Raw genomic sequence first — 22,857 nt, 5'->3', positions numbered from 1 at the left:
TGAAAAAAACCTCTTATTTTTGAATGAAGCTTTTGAAGTGTATTCTGAAAAGAACCACAACAAAAATATGTAGGACACAAATGCTACATGAAATAAGATAACCCATAATTCTACAGCCTAGGCAGAGATCACTGGCAAGACACTGAAATACAGCCAGAATGGCTGCATAGTAGCACACAGCTGTTTAGCTTGAGGTGAACAGAGATTAAACCCACCTCCCAGTTGTGAATCAGCACAACAGAAGTTGACTAGCAGGGGGCACTGCAAGTCATGACTGGGGATTGGCTGAGCACTAGTGTATGCAAATTTGCACAATGCAGGCTTGCTCAATATTTTGCTCCCAGCTCTGTTATGAGACACTTGTATGTTTTTATAACATTATTTCCACATCCCCGGAAAGCATTCTGACTGATCCAACAGTTTGTTCTGTTCAGACAGTAAAGCAAACAAGGAGTGGAAACAGATTTAAGTGGAATTTTAGGAAAGCCACGCAGGAGGAGAATGGTTTATGGAGAAGCTGAAGGAGTGATGAAGGGAGCAAGTAAAGCTAACAAAGCACAGTCCTAAATGCAGGCTCAGAATAATTTCAAATGTTGAAGATAAGAAATTTACAAGGAAAGGATCCTGCAGCAACTCAGTGTCACGCACTCCATGCTGGCAGGAGCTGGGAACACAAAGGGGTGGTCTCAGCTCTCCCTGGAATATGAGCCTCATGTATCCATAGTGACCAACTGTTATGGTAACGAGGGGGCTCAGGTTATAAGATGAAACCCTTTTTTGTCCAGAATAAATTTGGCACTACAGGCCCAGAAGTTATTACAATCTGATGGTGGCTAGGTGATGTCACAAACAATGACAGCACCTGGTACTTCTGATTACAATCTTCCAGGGGTGGGGAACCTAAGGCCTAAAGGCTGGATCCAGCTCCCAGTTTGCCTGGATCCAGTCCCTGAGGCTTGGGGCTCCCCCCTTCAGCATTGGGGAACTGATGATAGTGCTCTAGCCCTGCAGTCCTCCCACAAACTCCCTGGGGGGCCAGCGCTTGCTCCCCACTCAGACCAGAGCTATGCAAGCTGGGTCCAGATCTGACCCATTAGCTATGCCTGGAAGGGGGAAGAAGTGGCTTCTGCACCCCCTTCCCTCCCAGACCTCCTCATCCCCAGCCTGCTCCTGCATCCACCTTCCTGCCCAGACCCCACACCCCCATTGTGCTCTTGCCCCCTATCTCCTGCCCTGTCCTCTGACCCCCAGCCCACCCCTGCACCCTACCACCCTCCAGTGGTGTAGTGACATAAGGACGGGGGCGGGGGGTAGTTGCCCCTGGGCACCATGCTAGGGAGACACTGGGCTGGGGTGGGAGTACACAGCCCCATGCGGCAAGTCTGGCGCTGGTGGGCCACTTGCTCCCTGCAGACAAGCCGCCAAGGCAGGGCTGATGCAGGAGTGGGCACTTCAAAGGCCTGCCCAGGAGCCCAACGCCCCTGTCTTGAGAGCTGCTGCTGCCCCTGCTGCGCAGTTCAGATCCCACCCCCAACCTGGGTCCCAAGGGGTGGAGGGCAAGACAGGGGCTGGCCAGTTGCTGCCCCACGTGGCACTGGTGGTGCCCCTGGCAGGCTCCCCGTGGCCCTCTGTCAGCTGTTTGGTTTGGGATGGGAAGGCGAGTCCGTGCGCCAAGAAAAGCCAAGTGCCCCTGAGCCCCACCACAGGGCACAGGCACCAGCCCCCTCCAGTCTGCAACTGAGCGCAGCAGGGGCAGAGCCCCTCTGTGCGCCCAGCTGCTCCGCTCCTCCCCCGCAGGTGGCTCTAGGGTTGCCAGATGGTTTCAACAAAAATACCAAACATACTTGACATTACATCACAATCGACATTATATCTTATTTAGAAAATACCAGACATGTAGATTTTCTCAATTTGTTTCCCGAACAGAAAGCTCAAATACTGGACTGTCGGGTTCAAAACCGGACACCTAGCAACCCTAGGTGGCTCCGGGTTGCCATGGGCACGGGGACCATACAAGTGCTGCTACTCCTGAGATGGCTGCACTGGGGCCCTTGAACAAATGATGGGAGGGTGGGGGGGAGAGAGGCACAAATTTTGCCTTTGTCCCTGGGCACATAACTCCCAGACCCACCAACCCCCAAACCACTCCTGCCCAGACCCCACAACCCAAGCCTGCTCCCCTCCTCACTGAACCACTCATTTTTGGCCCCACCCAAAATCCATGGGGGGGGCCACAAAATCTACCAGCTGGGCCCCCCTTAGACTCTGGTGTGCAAGGGCAATGTGGGGAGTGTCTGCTTCTCTGTCAGGGGCCACATCAACGAGGTGGGTTTTGGTTTTTTGGGTTTTTTTGCTTCTTACTTCTGACAAGGCCTCAGGACAACATAAGTTGCCAGAGGCAGTCCCTGAAGGTTAGAGAGGAGGCAGTTAGACAGTGGTTTAGCAAAGCTTCTGCTACTCCTACCTGTTCTGTAGATAAACCAGGATGTGTCAACAAAGCACTTGGTTAGTACTTAATTCACAGACACAAAAATGGAATGGATTACAAGAACAGTTGACCAATGTGAGCAGCATTATTGGAGTTCAGTAATAGATGGTTTGGGGGGTTGGAATGAGGCCAGTGTACAAATTGAAATTCAGTCAAAACTTCCAGAGGCTACAGCTAAGATTGTTTATTCCAAGCAGGATCTTTCTGAACCAGGAAAAGATTTAGGGCCCAGTCTTAGATAGCGATTTCCACTTTCTTCCCATTTACTTTACAATTAATTTCAATAAAAGGCTGCAGATCAGAAAGGAGATTTCCATCACAGTTTCTCAGTAAGAGCCAACTATTCTGCTCAAGAGTGAAACAAAAAGCCTCCACCTTTTAGGTTAACAGCACAATAAAACAAAAACCCACTCCACAGCAAAAAGGCTGAACATTCATCTTATTTCACAGCACAGGACCTATTAACATAAGGAAATTAAAACACTGGGTGTTTGAAAAAAGTTAAAATGGCAATATAACATTGCTAAAACAATCCTCATACCGAAATGAATCAGCAGAAACATCAGGAGAAATACAGTAATACAGTATGTTACATTTCCATTTTTTTTTATTTTAGTGGTTAGATAAAACATCAAAACAATAGTGTCTCTCTACTTATTCATATTATTTTACCAGCAATTTTTCCATTATTGCTCTTCTTCCAACATAGACACACTCTCTCTCTCTATTCAAGATGACAGGATAAAAGCCATTTTTAAAAAATCAGTGCTACCAAATAAATCAATAATGCTACATTCTAATTTGTATTCCCGAGTCTGGTTGCTGGAGGAAATAAAGCTCTGAAACTGAATACTGTGGTTGTAATCCTCTTTTTATATTGTTGCCCATTGCAAGTGATAACAGATTTTGGACTTTGGACAGTTTCCAACTGGAAGAAAAATTGATGATACAGACTCATGGGATTTTCAAGTGCAATTTATTTATTTACAAATGTACACAAGTCTTGTTTACCTTGAACAGCAGTGGCCAGAACTGTACACAAGGAATTTCATTTGCAGAAAACCCCGTAAGCACAAAGACAAGCCCAGTAGCTCCTTTCTTTCAAGAACTTTCTGAGAGTTTCTGCAGTAACCAGCCCTGATGGGACTTTTGAACCTGATCCTCTGTGTTTAGCACCACTTATGGAGTGTTTCCATCAATTGCTCATAGTATGCATTTCATTAACACCTCTATCTTGTTCTAGGTTAATGCATTCGAACATCCAAGTCACAGAAGATCACAGCATCACACTTTGTATTCGTTTTGAGAGATTTTTAATTTTTTTTATAATTGAAGTGTCACACCACTTACAAAAATGCACCATCTATCACCACGTCAGTGGGGGAGTGGAGTGGGACAGGATTGGGGGAAGAGAGATAAAGAAATGATACACTAAATAAAGAGAAAAATATTGTAAACAAGTATTTGTAAGAGGAAAATATAAAACTAATCTTTGAAATAATTATTTTTGCACAATTATAAGCACATTTGCCTGTAACCGTTCTGAGCTTTCACTGCATATTACTGTTCTGTTAGCATTTCCAGTAGTTTGCATACTTATGAGATATATATTTATATGTATTTTCATAACCACCCTTCACAACCTGGATGTCACATTTCCCACCAACTCACTGCATAAACAGCCTTACCACTGAGTTATTCAGCACAAATGTCCTGTGTTGGGCTCCTAACACTGTTTGTATTGTCTTTAGAAAACAAAGCATTAGCAATTTGCTTCAAAACATGCTTAAACATTTGTCATAAATGATTCTTTAACAACACTATGCAGTTTGCAAACATAGATCAAAAAAATGAAGGCAGGTAATACTTTAGGCCTATGACTAAAATATCTCCTTTAAATTGTCAGAAATGCAAGCACAGCTGTATTCCACAGCTGATCAGATTACATAGGGATGGGCTGCCTTTCATGTCTAATACAGATTCACACAAGTAAGTAACTGTCAGTCTGCTAATGAAACTAGATGACAGACTCACACAGGGGTTTAGCAAATACCCTTTTAACAGCATCCAAGATGCATAGGACAAGACATCAGTAAGGAGAGCAGGTACATTGTTAGGGTGCTACCAAATTCACTGACCATTTTGGTCAATTTCACAGTCATAGGATTTTTTTTAACTGTAAATATAATAATTTCCTATATTTAAATTTGAAATTTCACGGTGTTGTAATCGTAGGGGTCCTGACCCAAAAAGGAGTTGTGTAAGATCACAAGTTTATTGCGGGAGTGTGAAGGTGTGTGTGTGGCCGCACTGCTAGCCTTACTTCTGTGCTGCTGTTGGTGGTGGCGCTGCCATTAGTGCTGGGCAGCTGGAGAGTGGTGGCTGCTGACCAAGAGTCCAGCTCTGAAGAGAAGCTGATCTCAGTGGTGACAGTTGACAGAAGGAGGAGCAACGGTCTCAGGTTGCAGTGGGGGAAGTCTCGGTTGTATATTAAGAAAAACTATTTCCCTAGGAGGGTGGTGAAGCACTGGAATGGGTTCCCTAGGGAGGTGGTGGAATCTCCATCCCTAGAGGTTTCTAAGACCCATCTTGACAAATCCCTGGCTGGGATGATTTAGTTGGGATTGATCCTGCTTTGGGCAGGGCATTGGACTTGAAAACCTCCTGAGGTCTCTTCCAACCATAGGATTCTATGAAGGCAGAGCTACCACCAGCAGCAGCACAGAGATAAGGATGGTATGATAAGGGTGGCACTATCATACCATCCTTACCTCTGCACCACTGCCTGCAGGGATACGACCTTAGCAGCTGCCACTCTCCAGGTGCCCAGCGCTGAAATCAGCAGTACAGAAGAAAGGGTGACATGGGCATGGTATTTATTGCCACTTTTACTTCTGCATTGCTGCTGGCTGGGTGCTTCCTTCAGACCTGGGCCCTGGCCAATGCTGTAGCCACTGCTCTCAAGTTGCCCAGCTCTGAAGGCAGCACATAAGTAAGGGTGGCAATTCCATAATCTTGTGATCCCCCATAACTTGGGTCAGGCCCCTCAACGTGAGAAACACTGGTGTCCCTCATGAAATCTGTATAGTATAAGGTAAAAGCACACAAAAAGCCAGATTTCATGGTCTGTGACACATTTTGCATGGCTGTGAATTTGGTAGGGTCCTCTACATTGTGATGGTAAGAGAGTTGCTACTCATCCATGTCGATTCTAATGGGACCACCTGTCAGGATATGGTTTGACATGTGACTAGGTTCCTCCTTCTCTTCCTCCATCCCAGCTGACCTGCGCATTCGTCTGCGACACCCCTGGGCACAGCGTGACCTCTCGTCCAGCATGCCACACACAAGGACACGGCAGTGCAAGAATACTTCCTGCAGGATTGTGAAATGGCAAGGAGATGTCAGTGTGAAGAGCCACTGTGCTGGCTTTCATATAAGCAGTGCTACCAGCTCTCACAATATGTAGGTGATTTTTTTTCAAAACGATTCCCATGGTATCCGAAGCTGGCACAATCAACTCCTTATCCAAGACCCACACCATCTCCCATTACTAAAGGGACTGAAACCACAGGCTGTCCTCATTGCCAGGCCCTTTAACCTTCACAGCAGAAAATGAGGCTGCTCCCAGCAAAAATGGCTGCCTTACTTGTTGTTTCCAGTGACTCTGTAATCTAACTGAGCTCAGAGAAGATGGTGGCTCCCTTAGTCACTATGTGAGTGGCAGGCAGGAGCAAGAGAATGTGCTGGTGCGGGAAATGAAACTGAAGGGACAATACACATAAGGCAGTTTGTCAGGAAACAAAACAGGATATTATGAGGACTCAGGGACAGTGAGGCGCATAAAACAGGAGTGAGTACAGTGGGATGTGGCATGAGCTGTGAGGGGAAATGTGAGCAGTAGGAGACCATGTGGGGATAGTAAGGGAAATGTAACAAACAGGTCTGTGTAGAGTGAGGGGGCAACCATGGAAGGATGATGTGAACAGGGCAGCTATCATTTCTAGGCAGTGAGGAAGATTGAGTTATAGAATGGCAACTCCCATGGCCCAGATGATGGGAGAGGGTAGTAGAGTCTCCTCTAAGTAGACAGCAGGACATCCCGCATTTTTCTGCCTGAAGGTAAGGTTGAATTTTGATCCTGATACCACCCAAGAACAGCTTAATAAAATTCAAACAGGTGTAGACCAAAGAATAAGACAGAACAGAATCTGCAGTTACACTACACGAGGTAGAACAACTGTTACAAGATTCATGCTTCAGGCCCAAGCCAATTTCTTTCTGCAGTTAGGAAGAAATTGTGCCATGGCACTGAACAACTTCCAAGGCTTCCACCCCATCTCCCTCACCACTTTCCTGTAAAAGCACATGACGTAGGCACTTGAATGAAATAGCATACTAGGCTGGACAGACCATCAATCTGTTCTTGTATGGCAATGCCTCTTCCTGACTCTCTACTGCTACTGTAATACCATAAGCATAAAGAATCAGCCCCAAGCAGAGTCTTCTAGGCCTGTGATGAGCTGATTCAATGTCTGCCAAGAGGTAATTTTGTTCTGAGCTCACCTTGTTGTCTTTACCCACAAACTTGAACACAGGGACCTGGAAGTGCTTGGCAAGATGATCCTTTGACGTATATTGTTTCACGGAGTCATCAGAAACACAGCTGAAGAAAGCATAGGAAGAAGTGTTAATAGCTTTCACAGAGGTGGAAAAAAAGTATTCCAATATATTTAGTCACCTAGTTATCATCCATAGTACTTTGTCTTTGGCCACAGCAGACTATTCAAGAATGAAGACGGGGCGGGGGGCGGAGGAGACGACAAAAAAAAAACAAAAAACCAGTGGTGACTGATAGGATCTCCAGAACAGCTCTGCAGCAAAGAGAACTGGCAGAATGCAAGCAACAATACACATATCCACAACCCAGAAGATTTGTCAGAGAATTGCAGCCCAATTTATCCTCATTTCACCTTTCTGGGCAATAGAGTCTTCAATGATCAATAGTGACGTACAGATTCAGATATTTGCTGAATTATTTAAAAAATATAATGTCATAATTCAAGGGATACTGAGAAGATAAAAATAATTTACTTTAAAATAAAACATCCTTATCTGTGTTATTAACATTTCTTAGCTGGAAACAAAGCATTTTAAAAGTCTCATGTACGTTTCACCATTTATGCTTTTGTTTACTTCTTGCATTTCTTTAGCTTGGCATGTGAAACTACACTGATGGACTTCTCCATGTCTAGCCAATGTTATGTTCAGTGTCTCTAGAATGATATGATGGTATTAGGGTACAGGAAGACAGAAGGGAGACCTGATAACAGTTTTCAAATATGTTCAGGGCTATTACAAAGAAAATGGTGATCAATTGTTCTTCGCATCCCCTTAAGGTGGGACATAAGCAATAAGCTGAATCTGCAGCAAGGTTAGATATTAGGAAAACTTAACTATTAGGATAATTAAATTCTGGAATAGGATTCTCAGGGAGGATGTGGAATCTGTTTAAGAACAGGTTAGACCATGAACTCTTGGAGATAATCTAGGTATACGTGACCCTGCTTCAGCACTAAGAGCTGGACTTGGAGATCTCTCATATATTTCTATGAACACTACAGGAGAATGGTTAATTGTTTTTACAGAACTTAAGTTTCACATCTGAACAAAATTAGACAGAACTAACAAAAATAAAATTTAATACATGTTTTGTTGATTATTACTAGGTATGTCAACGTGTAGTTGACTACACGATTAACCAATAAGCCTTGTCTTATGGACTAATCTTGTCAACTACACACACTTCTTCCCCTCCCCCCCGCCTCTTCTATACCAGACGCATCAAGGAGGGGGGAGTGGGAGCCGGTGTCCATGAGGAGCAGGCTTTAAGCAGGCTCCTAATGAGTATCGAATCTGTCCACCTACCCCCTACACACACACTGCTACCTGCACAGTAGTGTGGCGGAGGGCAAGGAAGGCTGCCGTGAAGCAGCCGCTGTTCGTGACAGCCAAGGCTCACCATGGACAGAGGCTGGTCTGTGTCAGCAGCAGCTGTCTGCCGGGGTTCTGAGCTCCCGCAGACAGGGGAGGCTGCTATGCAGGGGCAGATGAGAGTGTCGTGGGGCCCCCCCTTTGACACAGCGCATGCACGGGGCCTCGGGAAGCATGGGGCCCTGCTCGCCCTGCCCTAAATCCTCCGCTGCTGCTATGGACTAGCCTCTGTCTGAGGGGAGATCAGACCCCTGCAGAATGGGGCTGCTGCCACCCTGCACTCCTGCCTCTGTAGCTGTACTCATGTATCAGAGGCAGCTGTGCAGGGCGGCAGGCAGCCAGTCGGTGCAGGGAGCTGGTTTTTAAATTGGCTGTCCTGGTGGACCATCTCCCGCCTGCCACCCTGCACGGCTGCCTCTGATACAGAGGCAACAACATGGGGTGGCAAGGGATTCTCTGGGAGTGGGACGGTTATATTTGAATAGTCATATAACCACTAAGATTTCATGCAGTTACACAACTATTCAGTTACACAATATCTAACATCCCTAATTATTACAACGCTCTGCCAATTTTAAAATGCTACTCTGAAGTTGTACTGCATTCCAGTACAGAATGTCCTCTTCAATAAAGTAATCTCAGAAATGTGGACTTCACATGTTTTAAAAGAGGTTCTAGTGGAAATGGTGGAGGGCAGAGAAACAAAACTTGAAAGACTCTAGCCGTACTTTTAACAGACACCTTGCATTGAAATATTTGAAGCAAAATGCAGGACAATATTTGATGAATTGTTCATTACACAGAACAGTCTATTCACTTACAAAAAAGAAAAAAAGAATTCTGTTGATACTGGAATGTTCATTTAAAACCTGTGGGATATTCAGTCAGTTAGATTCCTCCGCCTGCAGAATGTTGCTAACTCTAGTAGAACTCTGCATAAACTGGGTACAATAGTGTGCATTGCACTAGATAACTGTTGGAACCATCTTAAAATATGTGAACTGGGCTAAATCAAGCCCCTCCTAATGTCCTGGACTATGATTTGATTCTAATGAATTCGCCTTACACCACTGGGCTTGGGTATACACTCTAGAGAGAGATAATGTTTGTTTTCTCTATGATCAGCTTTTTGCTTGCTTAGAGGCTATGATAGGGATACTAAGAACATACTTTAAATATAGGCTGGCCTAGTGACAGCATGCTATACTGCAGCACATCAAGGTGCTAGAACAATCTGTATAATGGGAGTGCTGAGAGCCACTAAACTATAAACCCTGTATACCAGGGTTTCCCAACCTATGGGTCGGGACCCAAATATGGGTTGCCCTTACATTTCAAAAGGGTCACCAAGTGTCTCCGCCTCCACCCCCACCCCCGTTTTTGAATTGCCTTGGGTCACCAAGTCTTCCTGAATTGTCAAAATGGGTCCTCATCTGGAAAAGGTTGGGAACCACGGCATATACGATGGAAACCACTTCAAGCCAGAGGGAGCAGTAGCAGCCTCTTTACCCATAGGTCTCAGCCTCTGAAGAGAGGGCACTTTCATTAAATGAGTAACCCTTCTACTTGGTGGGCTCCAAAGTAAGGTACTGGTCAGCTGGGAGATTTGGCATGGTGGAAAATAAGTAAGGGAGGATACTCCCAAAACGTATTTCATGCCTACACAGTATTTCACACAGGGCTCGTCTACACTGGCCCCTTTTCCGGAAGGGGCATGTAAATTTCACCTATCGTAGTAGGGAAATCCGCGGGGGATTTAAATATCCCCCGCGGCATTTAAATAAAAATGTCCGCCGCTTTTTTCCGGCTTTTAAAAAAGCCGGAAAAGAGCGTCTACACTGGCCCCGATCCTCCGGAAAAAAAAAAAAAGCTCCGGAAGTAGGAATAAGAGCCTCCGGAAAAGGGCGCTTTTTCCGGAGGATCGGGGCCAGTGTAGACGCTCTTTTCTGGCTTTTTTAAAAGCCGGAAAAAAGCGGCGGACATTTTTATTTAAATGCCGCGGGGGATATTTAAATCCCCCGCGGATTTCCCTACTACGATAGGTGAAATTTACATGCCCCTTCCGGAAAAGGGGCCAGTGTAGACGTAGCCTTAGAGTTTCTATGCCACAGTTCCCTTCAAATTTGATGGTGGTTAACTAGCTAAACTAATTATAAGGCTTGACTTTTATCCCCGATATTTTGGATGTAGGTATGGTGATGGTGTTTTCTATTTTCTGTATGTGCTCTGTAATGCAGATGGCAAATGGTATTGGGGTAAAATATCAGACAAACAAGGGAAATAGAACAATGACACTTGCCCATCTTGAATTAAGTAGTACTTCAGGATCTCATCAATTTTTGCGCTGGGGGTGGCGAAGCAGCTCTCTACCAGTGTCTCTAGCCCACTCACGTGCACCACGGGCTCGATCCCAAAATACAGTGAGTCACGAAGCTTTAGGGTGGGAAGAGAATCCCTGTAGGGCTCGTCAAATTCTTTGTCTTTGAAAATCTCGAGGGTAAAGGGGAAAATGCCCTGGTTGCGGCTCAGGATTTCCAATGGGGAGTTCTTCAGGTTGGGCACGTAGCCCTCAGAGATGGTGTATTGACGGGGGAACTCACAAGTCACGGGGATCAACAACTTGCTGGTGCGGATGATGATGTCCCCATTACTGCCAGGTGTTTGCTTGGGCAAGCCAGTCACCAGATTGGTAGCAATAATTTTATCATTTACTACCTGCAGCACAGCAAGAAGAGGTGGTAAGGGGGCAAGATCGTGACACGAAGCAACTGAAAACATCAGGCATCCAACAAAACCTTAATTTTTTTAAAGATTCTATTTGATTTTGGACATAAGAGCCAGGGATTGGGTGTACTATTCTTGCTGTAACAAACGCAGCCAATACAATTCTACATGGCAGCCACAGTCACCCTCATCTTTAGTAGGGCCCATGGACACTAGTTGGGTGCAGTGAGTCACTTGGATCCAAACATCATGCTTGGACAAATATTTCCATGGGCTGGAACTTTATAAATGGAGGCCATGCAATTGGCTATGCTATTCACAATGAAAAAGGTGTTGCCCTCTGGCTCTTGAGAAATTGCCAGTATGGGGACACCCCTCCTTTGCTCCCTTCTGACTGCATTGTGTAAACAAGTCAGCTACTGTGTGACAGAATGAAAACTGGCCATTCCCTCCTGGAGCAAGCTCAAACCCACTCTGAGACCCTAACTGAACAGAATTTAGTGGTCTCAGTTCAGTCCTCAGTTCTTGCATGTGTGTGTTACGAGGACTAAGCCAATAAGGGAGAGGGAACAAACACTCACGTGTAGACTTCAGTGTCCCTTCCAGACCTGGGCTGAGGTTATTTGCATGGCAGCAGGAGAAGATGCTCTCACTACAGCTACCACACAGTAATTTGGGCTAAAATCCCTAGAAAACACCTGCTCGTTCCACTATTTCAGGGCAAAAAATAGGCATCCACAAATAAAAACAGATATTATGAAAGATGGACTCGCCAAGGCTCTTTTATCTACCCATCATTCTGAGCTGAAATTTCTTCCCTGTGTTCTCTACTGAGATTGCTGAGGTACTGCCCAACAGGCAGCTCAATTCCTGTCCTAGTTCCTCTCCTCCTGAGCTGAAAGTAGTCAAGAGAGGCAGTACCCTTCAGTCCATTCCTCCTTGGAAATGGAGTTGGGGCTGCCATGTGAGGGCCTTGCCTTCTATACTATGTCGGGTGAATAGTTAAGAGGAAGTGTGTGTAGGAATACAAATATCCATAGTTGATACACACCTAGCCAGTATTTTTCTCCCACATAGAACTTTAACCTGTGATATTAGTCTCATAAAATGGCCAGTAGGAGCTTAGAAAACAGAATGGCTGAGAGAGGTTCTGTCTGTGCAACGAGAAATGTTATGGAACATAGCTCAACTGGATTTCCACACTGCTCAGTCAGTTAAGAGTTTGGGTTCATGACTCATACGATGCAGCCAAAGTGAGAAGGGTTTTAACATTTACTGAGAATCCAACCCTGTATCCCTACCCCATTTCAGTTGTTTTAATGACCTCAGTACAGATACCAGAGATACAGGCCCTAAATGAGCCTGTTTCTAGGCATGTCATGAGAACAGTGATGATGACGAAGCTGATGGTGATGAGGATACATACCTCTACAACTGTGCCACAGGACTTCAAAGAGAAGTTGATGTTGACATGGGTGCCATTGGATACTCCTTTGCAGGAGGCATTGATGAGAGAAAGATCCAGCCCTCCAACCAGCTCCTTGGGGATGCTCACCTCAATGGAGGTGGACTTGCACAGCACTGGAACTGCAAGAAAATCCCCCCCAGGACAATGATCAGCACATCAAATCTGCCAAGTGAAAGGGGGGCAGGGGAAGGACTCTGCATACCATTACTGTGAACACAGAGGAGAGTGCACTCCTATTTGTGATCAAGCCACCCTTCGCTTCCACTCTCAGTGTTTCCTGAAATGAACTTTTATTGGCCTACAGACACTGTTTTTGGCGCTCTCATCCCAGAGGATTGAGCATTTCAGATTCTAACTTTGTAGATGCCTCAAAAGGTAGTTTTCCCTCTTCATGGGACAAATCTGTTGCCAAGAGTCTGAGGGCTGCATTTAATGTGTAATTCCTGCATTGCTGAGATCCAGCAGATTACCCCCAAATTTTCCACATGGCATACTGGAACCAAGCAATTTCTATCCTGTCTGAACCAGTAGCAGAAGACAGAATTGAAGAGACAAGTTTTTGTGTAAGCATCTCAATTTTCTTTTTCAGATTACACTTATGTAGTCAAGGCTCAGATGACACCATTAATAGTGTAATGTCTTGGGAAAACCCAGGCATGTTACTGGCAAAGGACTATGTAACAATCAAACAGAACCATCCTTGAGGATCTAACTCAGGTTGTATAGAAGTCCCAGGACATGCTAGAACAAGATTTTGTGAGGGCTTAAATTCATCCTGTATAGTTGTCTGGCCAGAATGGAGGTGTTCAGAAAGACCATCACAATCAATATTTAATGTAATGCATTTGGCAATGATTAGCAAACACATTCTGCCCCATTCCAAGCCATTTGGACAATCAGGATTTGAAAATTCAACTTGAATATTTTTGAATTTGAATTTTTTAAAGAGAAACTGGGGAAAGATGAACAGAGCGAGAGGACAGGATAGAGAAAGACTGTTAAAAAGAAGTTTGTATGGGATAAAATATTTTTTATTAAATATATATACTATATACACCTTAGAAAAGATACAGAAAATTTGAAATTACTTATTTATAAATTAGAGGACAAAATATTTTGCAAATTCATCAATCTGGTAAACTTAGGCAACTCAAAAAAAATAAAAATAAAAAGTTCAACACTTCCTACTCCACAAGGTTTGCTTCTCTAATTCCAAGAAGACTAAATTCCAGTCTCCTTGGGTCTGGGATACAACTAGCAACACTGACATCACTGAACTGCAATTTTCCTCCCCAGTGAACATTTTTACTGTACAAGCAGCAATTTTTTAACACTCCTCAAGTCATTATAGAGAATAGTTTTATTAAAAGCCACCATTTTTGGTGTGATGTGCCAAATAATAAGCAGTGTTCCTAGAGCCGTGTGCTCTCTGTCATCACTAAGGGGAAGGAGAATTCAAGAAAAGGGCAATGTCTTAACAAAGCTCCTGCTCTGTTAGAAAGACAAGAGGGTGAAAAATAATCAGTGTGTGTCAAATAGCAAAGATAAAAACAGGAAGAAAACAAATGTTATTTTCAGGATTCTACAGGAGCATTGTGAACCCACTTACAATGTCTGCCTGAAAGGTAGCACTGTGCAGAACTGATGAACTCAGCCTTACTTTAAGGACTTTCTTTAACACTTCAGCAAATGAGGAAGCCTCTTTTAAACTCAGGCCACAGCAAGGGAGTTTAGATTCAGGTTGCATATCTCCAAAGTTCAGGGGCATTTGGCTGCAGGGTTTTGATTTAGTCCCATCTCTATTTTTAATGGTGTTACCTTGAAATATTGAGGGGAAAGGAAAAGAAAATCCTACCACCTGAGTTCTGGGCTAGGGTGTATTCTAGACTGTGTGAGAACCCATGAATCCAGGGGACACTTAAAACTAGAAAAGGTTTCATTGCTATCAATAAATCAGTCTGAATACAAATTAACTCATCATCCACTGGTAAAGGACTTTAAAAAAGCAAGGCCACAATTCAGTACTGATGAGCATGTAATGTAAGAATGAACTTTGTCTACACTAAAGAATTTTTTCAGAAAAAATGTCCCAATATTGACAGTTTTGGCTCAATTTCACCAATGTTATCAAACCTGGGTCCCTAATGTAAATAAGCTGCTGGTGTTTTAAGCACTTGAGTCATCCCATTCAGCTTGCAGGAGATCTAATCTGCATACTGTGTACAATGCTGTAAGCACTGTGTGCTGAGACCATGGCCTATCATGCTGATCAATATTGTCTCACTGGTTTCTTGTAGTCCCCGGGTCTGTTGGTATGTTTCTCCCTAGAAGATGAACTCTTTGGGGAGCAAAGGCCATTTTTGTACAGCACCTAGTGCAATGGGGTCCATGACAAGGTCTCTTGGGGCTACCACAATACAGACAAATTATAATAAAATCTGATTCATAACATCTCTTGTTATACACAAGGTTTGTTTATGCCCAGGTGGGGAAAAGCATTTCAGTTTCCATCTGTAGCAGGAATACAATTGATGAGAGGAGGAAATTACTTTAAAAATTGTAAACATTTATTTGACTCAACTCCCTTTTTATTTCAAATGGCAAATGATGCAATAACCTGAATTGCGCTGAAAGAGATTAATACATGGAGAACTATCGTATCAATATGATTCAGTCAAACTACCTCAGAGTTGTGTGCTAGACTTTTGCAGTTAATTACAACACCATAATCTTGATTTGAGGTAATAAAAGCTTGTATTTCTGCAGCCATAAAAGAGCTCTGTAAAATATCTGCTTTACTTCTTAAATGTGACCATACATTTAATTGAATTTAATACAGTAAGATTGCTTGTTCTTTAAGATGCTGAATTCCTTCACAAAACACCTTGATGACTGACTAATTGGCACCACTGTCAGTAATCTCAAAGTACCATTTAATCTGTTAAAGCCCCAACCTACCTTCCTGCTAGATACTTGACTGCAGCACACATGTTCTCCTTCTGGAAAGGATGAGTGAACAGAAGATTCCTACCTTGGCAGCTGTGGTTGTCCTCTGACAGAGCAAGTCCCCGTGGGCACTCACACTGGTAAGTGTCCTCCACTGAAATACAGGTGTGACTGCAGCCACCATTGTTATTGTGGCAACCTTCAATTTCTAAAACAGAAAGTGTTGGAATTATTAATATTGTTTTGAAATATTAATATGGAAAACCACAAAACTCTGGTTTAGCCATAAATTCCTTTATTCAACCCAAAATCTTATGCAGATGCAGTTGCCCTAAACATGTTTAAAAAGCCAAAATGAGAAGCAAATTAGTACAGGTTGAACCTTCTTTGTCTGGCATTCTTGGGCCCTGGGTGGTCCTGAACCATGGAGTTTGCAGGACAAGGAGAGGTCTGGCTCTGCTCCTAGATGGGGCTACGCTCTGTGCTGCCTGCCCCGCTGCCTCCAGCTCCAGCAGGGGCTATATCCGCCACCACGCCTGCCCCATGCAGGGGCAGGCCCCACTGCCTTCAGCATCAACTGAGGCTGCACTTTCCACAGTATCGGACTAGGCTGCACGCCCAGCTGCTGGCCTCACTGACTCCAGTCCTGTCTGGGGCTAAGCTCCCCGCCACCAGCCACAGCCAGGACTGTGCTCCTGGCTATTGGCCCTGATGCCTGCAGCCCCAACTGGGGCTGCGCTCCCCACCACCAGCCCCCCTGACTGGGGATGTATCTACCCCCCCACACCGCACCAGCTCCGGCTGAGGCTGTTTCCCTTTGCACTAACCTTGGGCGGGGCTGCGCTCCCAACCTCACCAGCCCCGGTTGCAGCTGCACTCCTGGCTGCTGGCCCCAGAGTACCTCCCCACCATCAGCCCAGCCTGGGTTGTGCTTCTGAACCTGGCCAGCTGGGGCTCTTTGGTTCAGCAATATCTGTGGTTCTGCCAGACTACGGACGTTGCTGGGCCAGAGAGTCCTGGATTTTAGAGGTTCAGTCTGAACATCCAAACTGTAACAAAATGTTTATAAGCATTTGATCAAGATACTTACAAATGAACCAAACCCAGAAGTGCTCAGACCTGAATTGGTCCGTTCCAACATGGTCCAGCATGTATTAGGAATGAACCCTTTAAGAGCTGACTTTTTATACCCTTAAATCCATTGCCAATTACTGACTTGAGCTAAAAACCATTTTGCAATAGCTCTGCCTTATTTCCAGTCTTAATCCAGATAAGATTTACAACCACTTTTCTTCCCAAGGCCTTTCCTTCATGCTGTCTTACAGTTTCCCATTGCACCTGGGTTTACGCAGGCTTTAACACTGGTGTGGGCTATGTTAGCTCAAATTAAGACAAATTTCTTTTTTATTTAAAGCCATCTGCAGTCACCCCCACTAGTCACAGGTCTTCTTTTTAGAAACTTCCCCTTATCTTATTATCCCTTCTACTTGATAGTCAGGAGCTTTCTTTACAACACATATATATTTCCTTAATCTTAAAATCACTTTTAATTTTTCAAGTTTATACTTATCCTGCAGAATGAAACACTAAATATCAGTTATGCAGCTTATAGAGTATACTTCTGGTTGTGTGAAGAGTATTTGACTAGATTGGAGCTTGGGGACGGGGGCAATAATTGGGTGAGATTTTACTTCATGAAAATTTTGTGGAAACCAAATCGAAAAAGCATTTGAAATGTTAACAGTAACACCGGTTTATCAGATTTCATGTGTTTGTTACAATTCTCTGACTTTAACAGGGCACTAATAAAAACTTGTGAAATTTTCCCTTGTTTGCCAACTAAAAATGTGATTTAATTATGTTTTAAAAGGCTTAAAATTTGCACTGTATTGGATTTTTCTTTTTAGCCTTTTAGGAAAGAAGGGTCCTACTGAACCTATACCAAGTAGTGCATTCTACTAGCATGTGTCCGATGGGTCTATAGAACCAAAGCATTCCTGTAAAAACAGTTTATAATATGTATGTTTACAAACAAATTGTTCCTGATGAGACCTTACTTCAATTTATATTTGTACAACCTCACTGATTTTAATACAGTTTTGTGTATTCCTCATCTATCTCAACAGGGTGTTAATTCTCCATCACAGTGTCAACATATTTGATACCTGTTTCACTGCTAATTGTTTTAGCATACATAGAGCTACTCTCTAGAACTGTGAGTGAAGTTTAGGATTTCAGGGGGAGCTTCAGTAGAGTAAAACAAAAACAAAACAAAAAACCCAACTCTGTCACAATCATAACTGATATTTGCCCATTTACTAATCCCATCTGTCATTCATCTTTTGCCAGATTACGGCAACACAAAATCCTGTTCAGCTCCTGCATGTGAGTCACTAGTTCCCTGTCCTATGCCTCCTCATTTTGTCTCCATTTTTTTATCACTGTATGCAGTGATGCTGGGAGGGTTCACACACAGAGTGTCAGACAGCTACGCTGGGGAAGTCCCATCACTGCACTATTTGCACTCAGATCATGTTTCAAGGTGACCTCGAGGGATACACCTATTTATTTTCAGAACCACATCTTAGCTTCTACCCTCTGAAAGGGACTGCTCCATCCCCAGGACAGGCCCATCCTTCCACTGTTATGATTCCACCCTGGAGTTAATCATTCCCAAAAGGCAGCCAGTGAGCCATCTTCCAAAGTGCTGTTCCAAGTACTGTATAGATGTCTCTGTTAGGGGTGAGAGAAACATCTTTCCTTTTTAATTTTTATCAAGATAAAGGCCACTTGCATCTGCTAACAACCAATCAGAAGCTGGTTCACAAATTCCAGCAAAAACATACATTTGCAATACTGGAAGGAACCTCTTCACTACTCTCTTCAAATTACTGGCAAGCACAACAGTAACACAATTGTATTGCATAGTAGCTGCAAAATGCCATGATTGACTGAGTACTGTGGGGTAATATTTATGCAGGAAATAATGGAATGATTGATGTAACTTTATGGAAGTATGACTGGTGCTAGAAGGTGCTCTTCAAAATTGAAATTCCATGCTGGTGCCTCCATTCCTTTGCCTTTTATCTCACCTTCACAGGTTTTACCATCTGTTCCCAGGATGTGCCCAATTCCACATTCGCAGCGATAGGAGTTCTTCAGATTCACACAAAGTTCACTGCAGCCTCCATTATCCTTTTCACATTCATTCTCATCTGCAGGAAGCAAATACTGTAATAATACTCAGCTTTGCCACACACACAGCCTGTAAAATGGGTCTGATGCACAAGGCTGCAGGCAAGAAACTGGATTTTATTTTTTGGCACAAATCACAAGTTAGGTTAGAAGGAATCAATATCCCTATCGGAAAACAGAGGTCACAACCACTGACTGCAACAAACAGCGCTATTGCTTTGAGTCTGCCTTAGAAACAAGGCTGAATATAAAGAAAAACAGGTCACAAATGGTGACATACACACAAAAACTGTATCCTGGGAAGGATGACAGTACACAACTTCCCTAGAACGCATGTGTTATTTAAAAGGGAATGGAAAAAGTAACGGTAGCCTTTGAACCCCTTGGCTGAGTCCCAAGAATTCCTCCTAATTTTCCCCATTTTGTACCCCTGAAGCCTATATTTTCTCCTCTCTTTTGAGATGAAAGATACTCTGATCATAGGAAATCCTTCTTCTTCAAACTTGATTTACTCTTTGCCTGCATGCAATGAATATATTAAAGGAGAAAAAGAGATTGCTGGCAGCCAGCCACAAGAGTGACAGTTTTTCTAAGGCCAGGCAAAATGACAAGGCTATCAATCAGCCAAGCTTGGATTTCCTCTACACAGCTTGCTAGTTATTATTTACTGGCTGACAGAGGCTAAAATAAGGAAAATGCAGTTTTAAAAGACAGTAGAGATATTTTTTTTAAAGGTAATACTAGTTTTCACATGCCCCACACAGTCTGTAACTGGTGCCATACTCTATTTTCACAAATGACACGAGCTAGATGCTTTTAGCTTAAGGAATAAGCTGCAACACATCCTTTATCCGTTAAAGGAGATGTCACATGAATCTAGGAGGAACAGAGATTCTGCTTTTCATAGATATAAGACATATTGACCATTTTAAAAAAATGCTTTGTATTGAGATTTAGTATTTATGAAAGTGAAGGTTGGTTGAGCTAGCTAGAGAGACCTAAGGCAGGAAAAGGCTGTACTGAGCTCTTTCATATGGTTTTACCAAAGGTTGCACACCTTCAATGTTATCCAGACGGAGACTCTGGAAATCTAGTCCTGGAATTCCACAAAATTCTGCCAACAGGCGGTAATACTGTCTGCTGGCACACTTGTCCTGCTTATTAAAGCACAGACTGTCAATATGGTGATTTCACGAAGACAAGTATCTCTTAGGGGACAAAGCTGACACGACAGACAGTAGTTTCAGCTGGGACAATCTGAGATTGACTCAAGGCCTCCTAGAGATGAAAAACGAGTATGTAAATATAATTATTAACCCACCAGGATAGGTTGATCTATGGTGGAAAGCCTAAATCCTAACTCAAATTTATAATTTCAGTTTTCTTAAATTAAATACATTTATTTGCAGACTAAAAGAACTACAGGCTCAGAAGTGGGATTCAACATATATATTAAACATACACATGTATGTTTAATCCCACTTCTGAGCCTGTAGTTCTTTTAGATAGACTAGACTAGACTAGACCTGATCTAATCTAATCTAACATCTGTAGTGTATTGCATAAGTCAGGCTAGAACAGGGGTAGGCAATAATTTTTGATGCAGAGGCTATTCTAAGAATTTAGTAAGTAGTCAAGGGCTGTATTCTTCCATGATATTAATGGAGGAGGTGCAGGGTCTGGGATGGAGTTGGGTGCAGAAGGGAGCACAAGGTAGGGAATTTAGGTGCAGCAGGGGATGTGGGATCTGGAAGAGGGCATTGGTCCAGGAAAGGATTCTAACCTGGAAAAGGGATGTAGGAGGGGGTGCAAGGTCTGGAAGGGGTTGTGACCTAGGGCAGGTATGCAGGAGGGGATGCAGGTGTTTGTGTTGTGACCTAGGGCAGGAGGGGGTATAGGTGCAAGAGGGGATTCTGACTTGGAGGAGGGGATGTAGGAGGGGATGCAGGATCTCGGAGAAAGTTGTCACTTGGGGAAGGGGACTGGGCTGGGAGGGAATATGGGTGCAGGACTGGGGATGCAGAGGGTTTGGATTATGACCAGTGTTCCCTGTAAGCTGGGTGCTTGTGTGGCTGCTCTGGAGAGATTCAAATCTGGCCAGCTGATTAGCAGAGCACCCATAGCTAGGTTTTTATTTCTACTGCACATGCACATGCTTTAGCACATACAAAAATTATTCCACACATGAATGGAAAAAAATCCGTACATGGATGGAAAAGATTAGAGGGAACACTGGTTATGACTTGGGACAGGGGTGAAGGAGGGGGAGCAGAAGGGGAACGGAGGAGCTAGGGTGCAAGGTGCAGGCTCTGGCCTAGAGGTGCTTATCTAGGTGGCTCCCAGTCAGCAGTTCAGGAGCTTCAGGCAGACTCCCTGCCTTCCATATCCCTGCACACCACTCAAAGCGGCCAGCTGCAGGGACCATATGCTCTCTGGGAGCCGTGTACCTCTGGGGAGTACTTAGCACACTGCCTGCACTGCAATTGTGCTAGGGGTGGAGGCAGCATACGAAGCCTCTTCCCAGGGTGCCTGGCACCCAGAGAATGCATAGAAACCACCACCCCTGCACTGCCTGCTTTGTGTGACATGCGGGGGTGTCATGGTCATGAGGAATGGCCAGCAGCCTGGGGACTAAGGAGTTAACTATGTCCCTATACCTAGCCAGGTAGCATTCAGCCAATAGAAATGCAGATAGGAATTTCAAACTGGGACAAAGGAATTTTTGTTTTTTCCCTCCTTTGTCCCTGAGCAGTTACTCTCCAGATACTGAGGGGGACAGACAACAAGTCCCTCTCCAAAAAAAGACTCTTCACCATCTGTAAGTAGGGGAAAGTCTAGATAAATCCGTTTTATTGTTTTATGGCTTAGGGATGGGAATCTGATGTCTGTGCATTTAGAAATGGGTTTTCCTTTCTTTTATAACTAAGTTTTGTTCCCATGGGAAAATTCCCCATTAGTTTATTAATTGGTGGCTCTTATCATCTAGCCAATCCAACTATCATAGAATCATAGAATACTAGGACTAGAAGGGACCTCGAGAGGTTATTGAGTCCAGTCTCCTTCCCCCATGGCAGGACCAAATACGGTCTAGACCATCCCTGATAGACATTTATCTAACCTACTCTTAAATATCTCCAGAGATGGGGATTCCACAACCTCCCTGGGCAATTTATTCCAGTGTTTAACTACCTTGACAGTTAGGAACTTTTTCCTAATGTCCAACCTAAACCTCCCTTGCTGCAGTTTAAGCCCATTGCTTCTTGTTCTATCCCCAGAGGCCAAGATGAACAAGTTTTCTCCCTCCTCCTTATGACACCCTTTTAGATACCTGAAAACTGCTATCATGTTCCCCCTCAATCTTCTCTTTTCTAAACTAAACAAACCCAATTATTTCAGCCTTCCTTCATAGGTCATGTTCTCTAGACCTTTAATCATTTTTGTTGCTCTTCTCTGGACCCTCTCCAATTTCTCCACATCTTTCATGAAATGTGGTGCCTAGAACTGAACACAATACTCCAACTGAGGCCTAATCAGTGCAGAGTAGAGTGGAAGAATGACTTCTCGTGTCTTGCTCACAACACACCTGTTAATGCATCCCAGAATCATGTCTGCTTTTTTTGCAACAGCATCCCACTGCTGACTCATATTCAGCTTGTGGTCCACTATAACCCCTAGATCCCTTTCTGCCGTACTCCTTCCTAGACAGTCGCTTCCCATGCTTGTAACTATGCTTGTAACAGGAGTGTTGTGGTGTTAATAAAAGTTTTTTATTAACCTGGTATTGGTTAATTTTTGTGTCCTGGTTTTACTTTAGGGCTGAGATTTCCCAAGTGACCTCTTCCCTTGTTTTCTTACCATTACTTGGGTGGTGGCCGTGGATTTTTATCACCAAAATCTAGGTTTTTAGGATTTTGGGGGGGGGGGGGGAGATTTTTACCAAAGCCTGGAAAATAAGGTTTTGGGGTATTTTGTGGGCCCCCACTTCTGCATTCATTGTGCCAGGGTGGGGAATCAGCCTTGACAGGGGTATACAGAGGGCAGA

General features: G+C 43.9%; 1 protein-coding gene across 1 annotated transcript in view; it reads right to left on the bottom strand.

The window, feature by feature from the left end:
* Positions 1 to 3,447: 3,447 nt before the first annotated feature.
* The window catches only part of OIT3 (oncoprotein induced transcript 3), a 28,593-nt gene continuing 9,183 nt past the window's right edge, over positions 3,448 to 22,857 (bottom strand). Inside the window, exons 4-9 of the mRNA XM_006131991.5 lie at positions 18,713 to 18,835; positions 15,706 to 15,828; positions 12,633 to 12,793; positions 10,782 to 11,197; positions 7,055 to 7,154; positions 3,448 to 5,863 (exon numbers count right to left, since the gene is read on the bottom strand). Coding sequence (XP_006132053.1) covers positions 5,681 to 5,863; positions 7,055 to 7,154; positions 10,782 to 11,197; positions 12,633 to 12,793; positions 15,706 to 15,828; positions 18,713 to 18,835 — 1,106 coding nt within the window. The 3' untranslated portion in view covers positions 3,448 to 5,680. The remainder of the gene's footprint in view (positions 5,864 to 7,054; positions 7,155 to 10,781; positions 11,198 to 12,632; positions 12,794 to 15,705; positions 15,829 to 18,712; positions 18,836 to 22,857) is intronic.

The sequence above is a fragment of the Pelodiscus sinensis genome, chromosome 8 (assembly GCF_052426305.1).
Source record: "Pelodiscus sinensis isolate ZL-2025 chromosome 8, ASM5242630v1, whole genome shotgun sequence".
Taxonomy (NCBI): Eukaryota; Metazoa; Chordata; order Testudines; family Trionychidae; genus Pelodiscus; species Pelodiscus sinensis.
The sequence above is the reverse complement of the archived record's forward strand: the minus strand, read 5'-3'. Positions and strand labels throughout refer to the sequence as shown.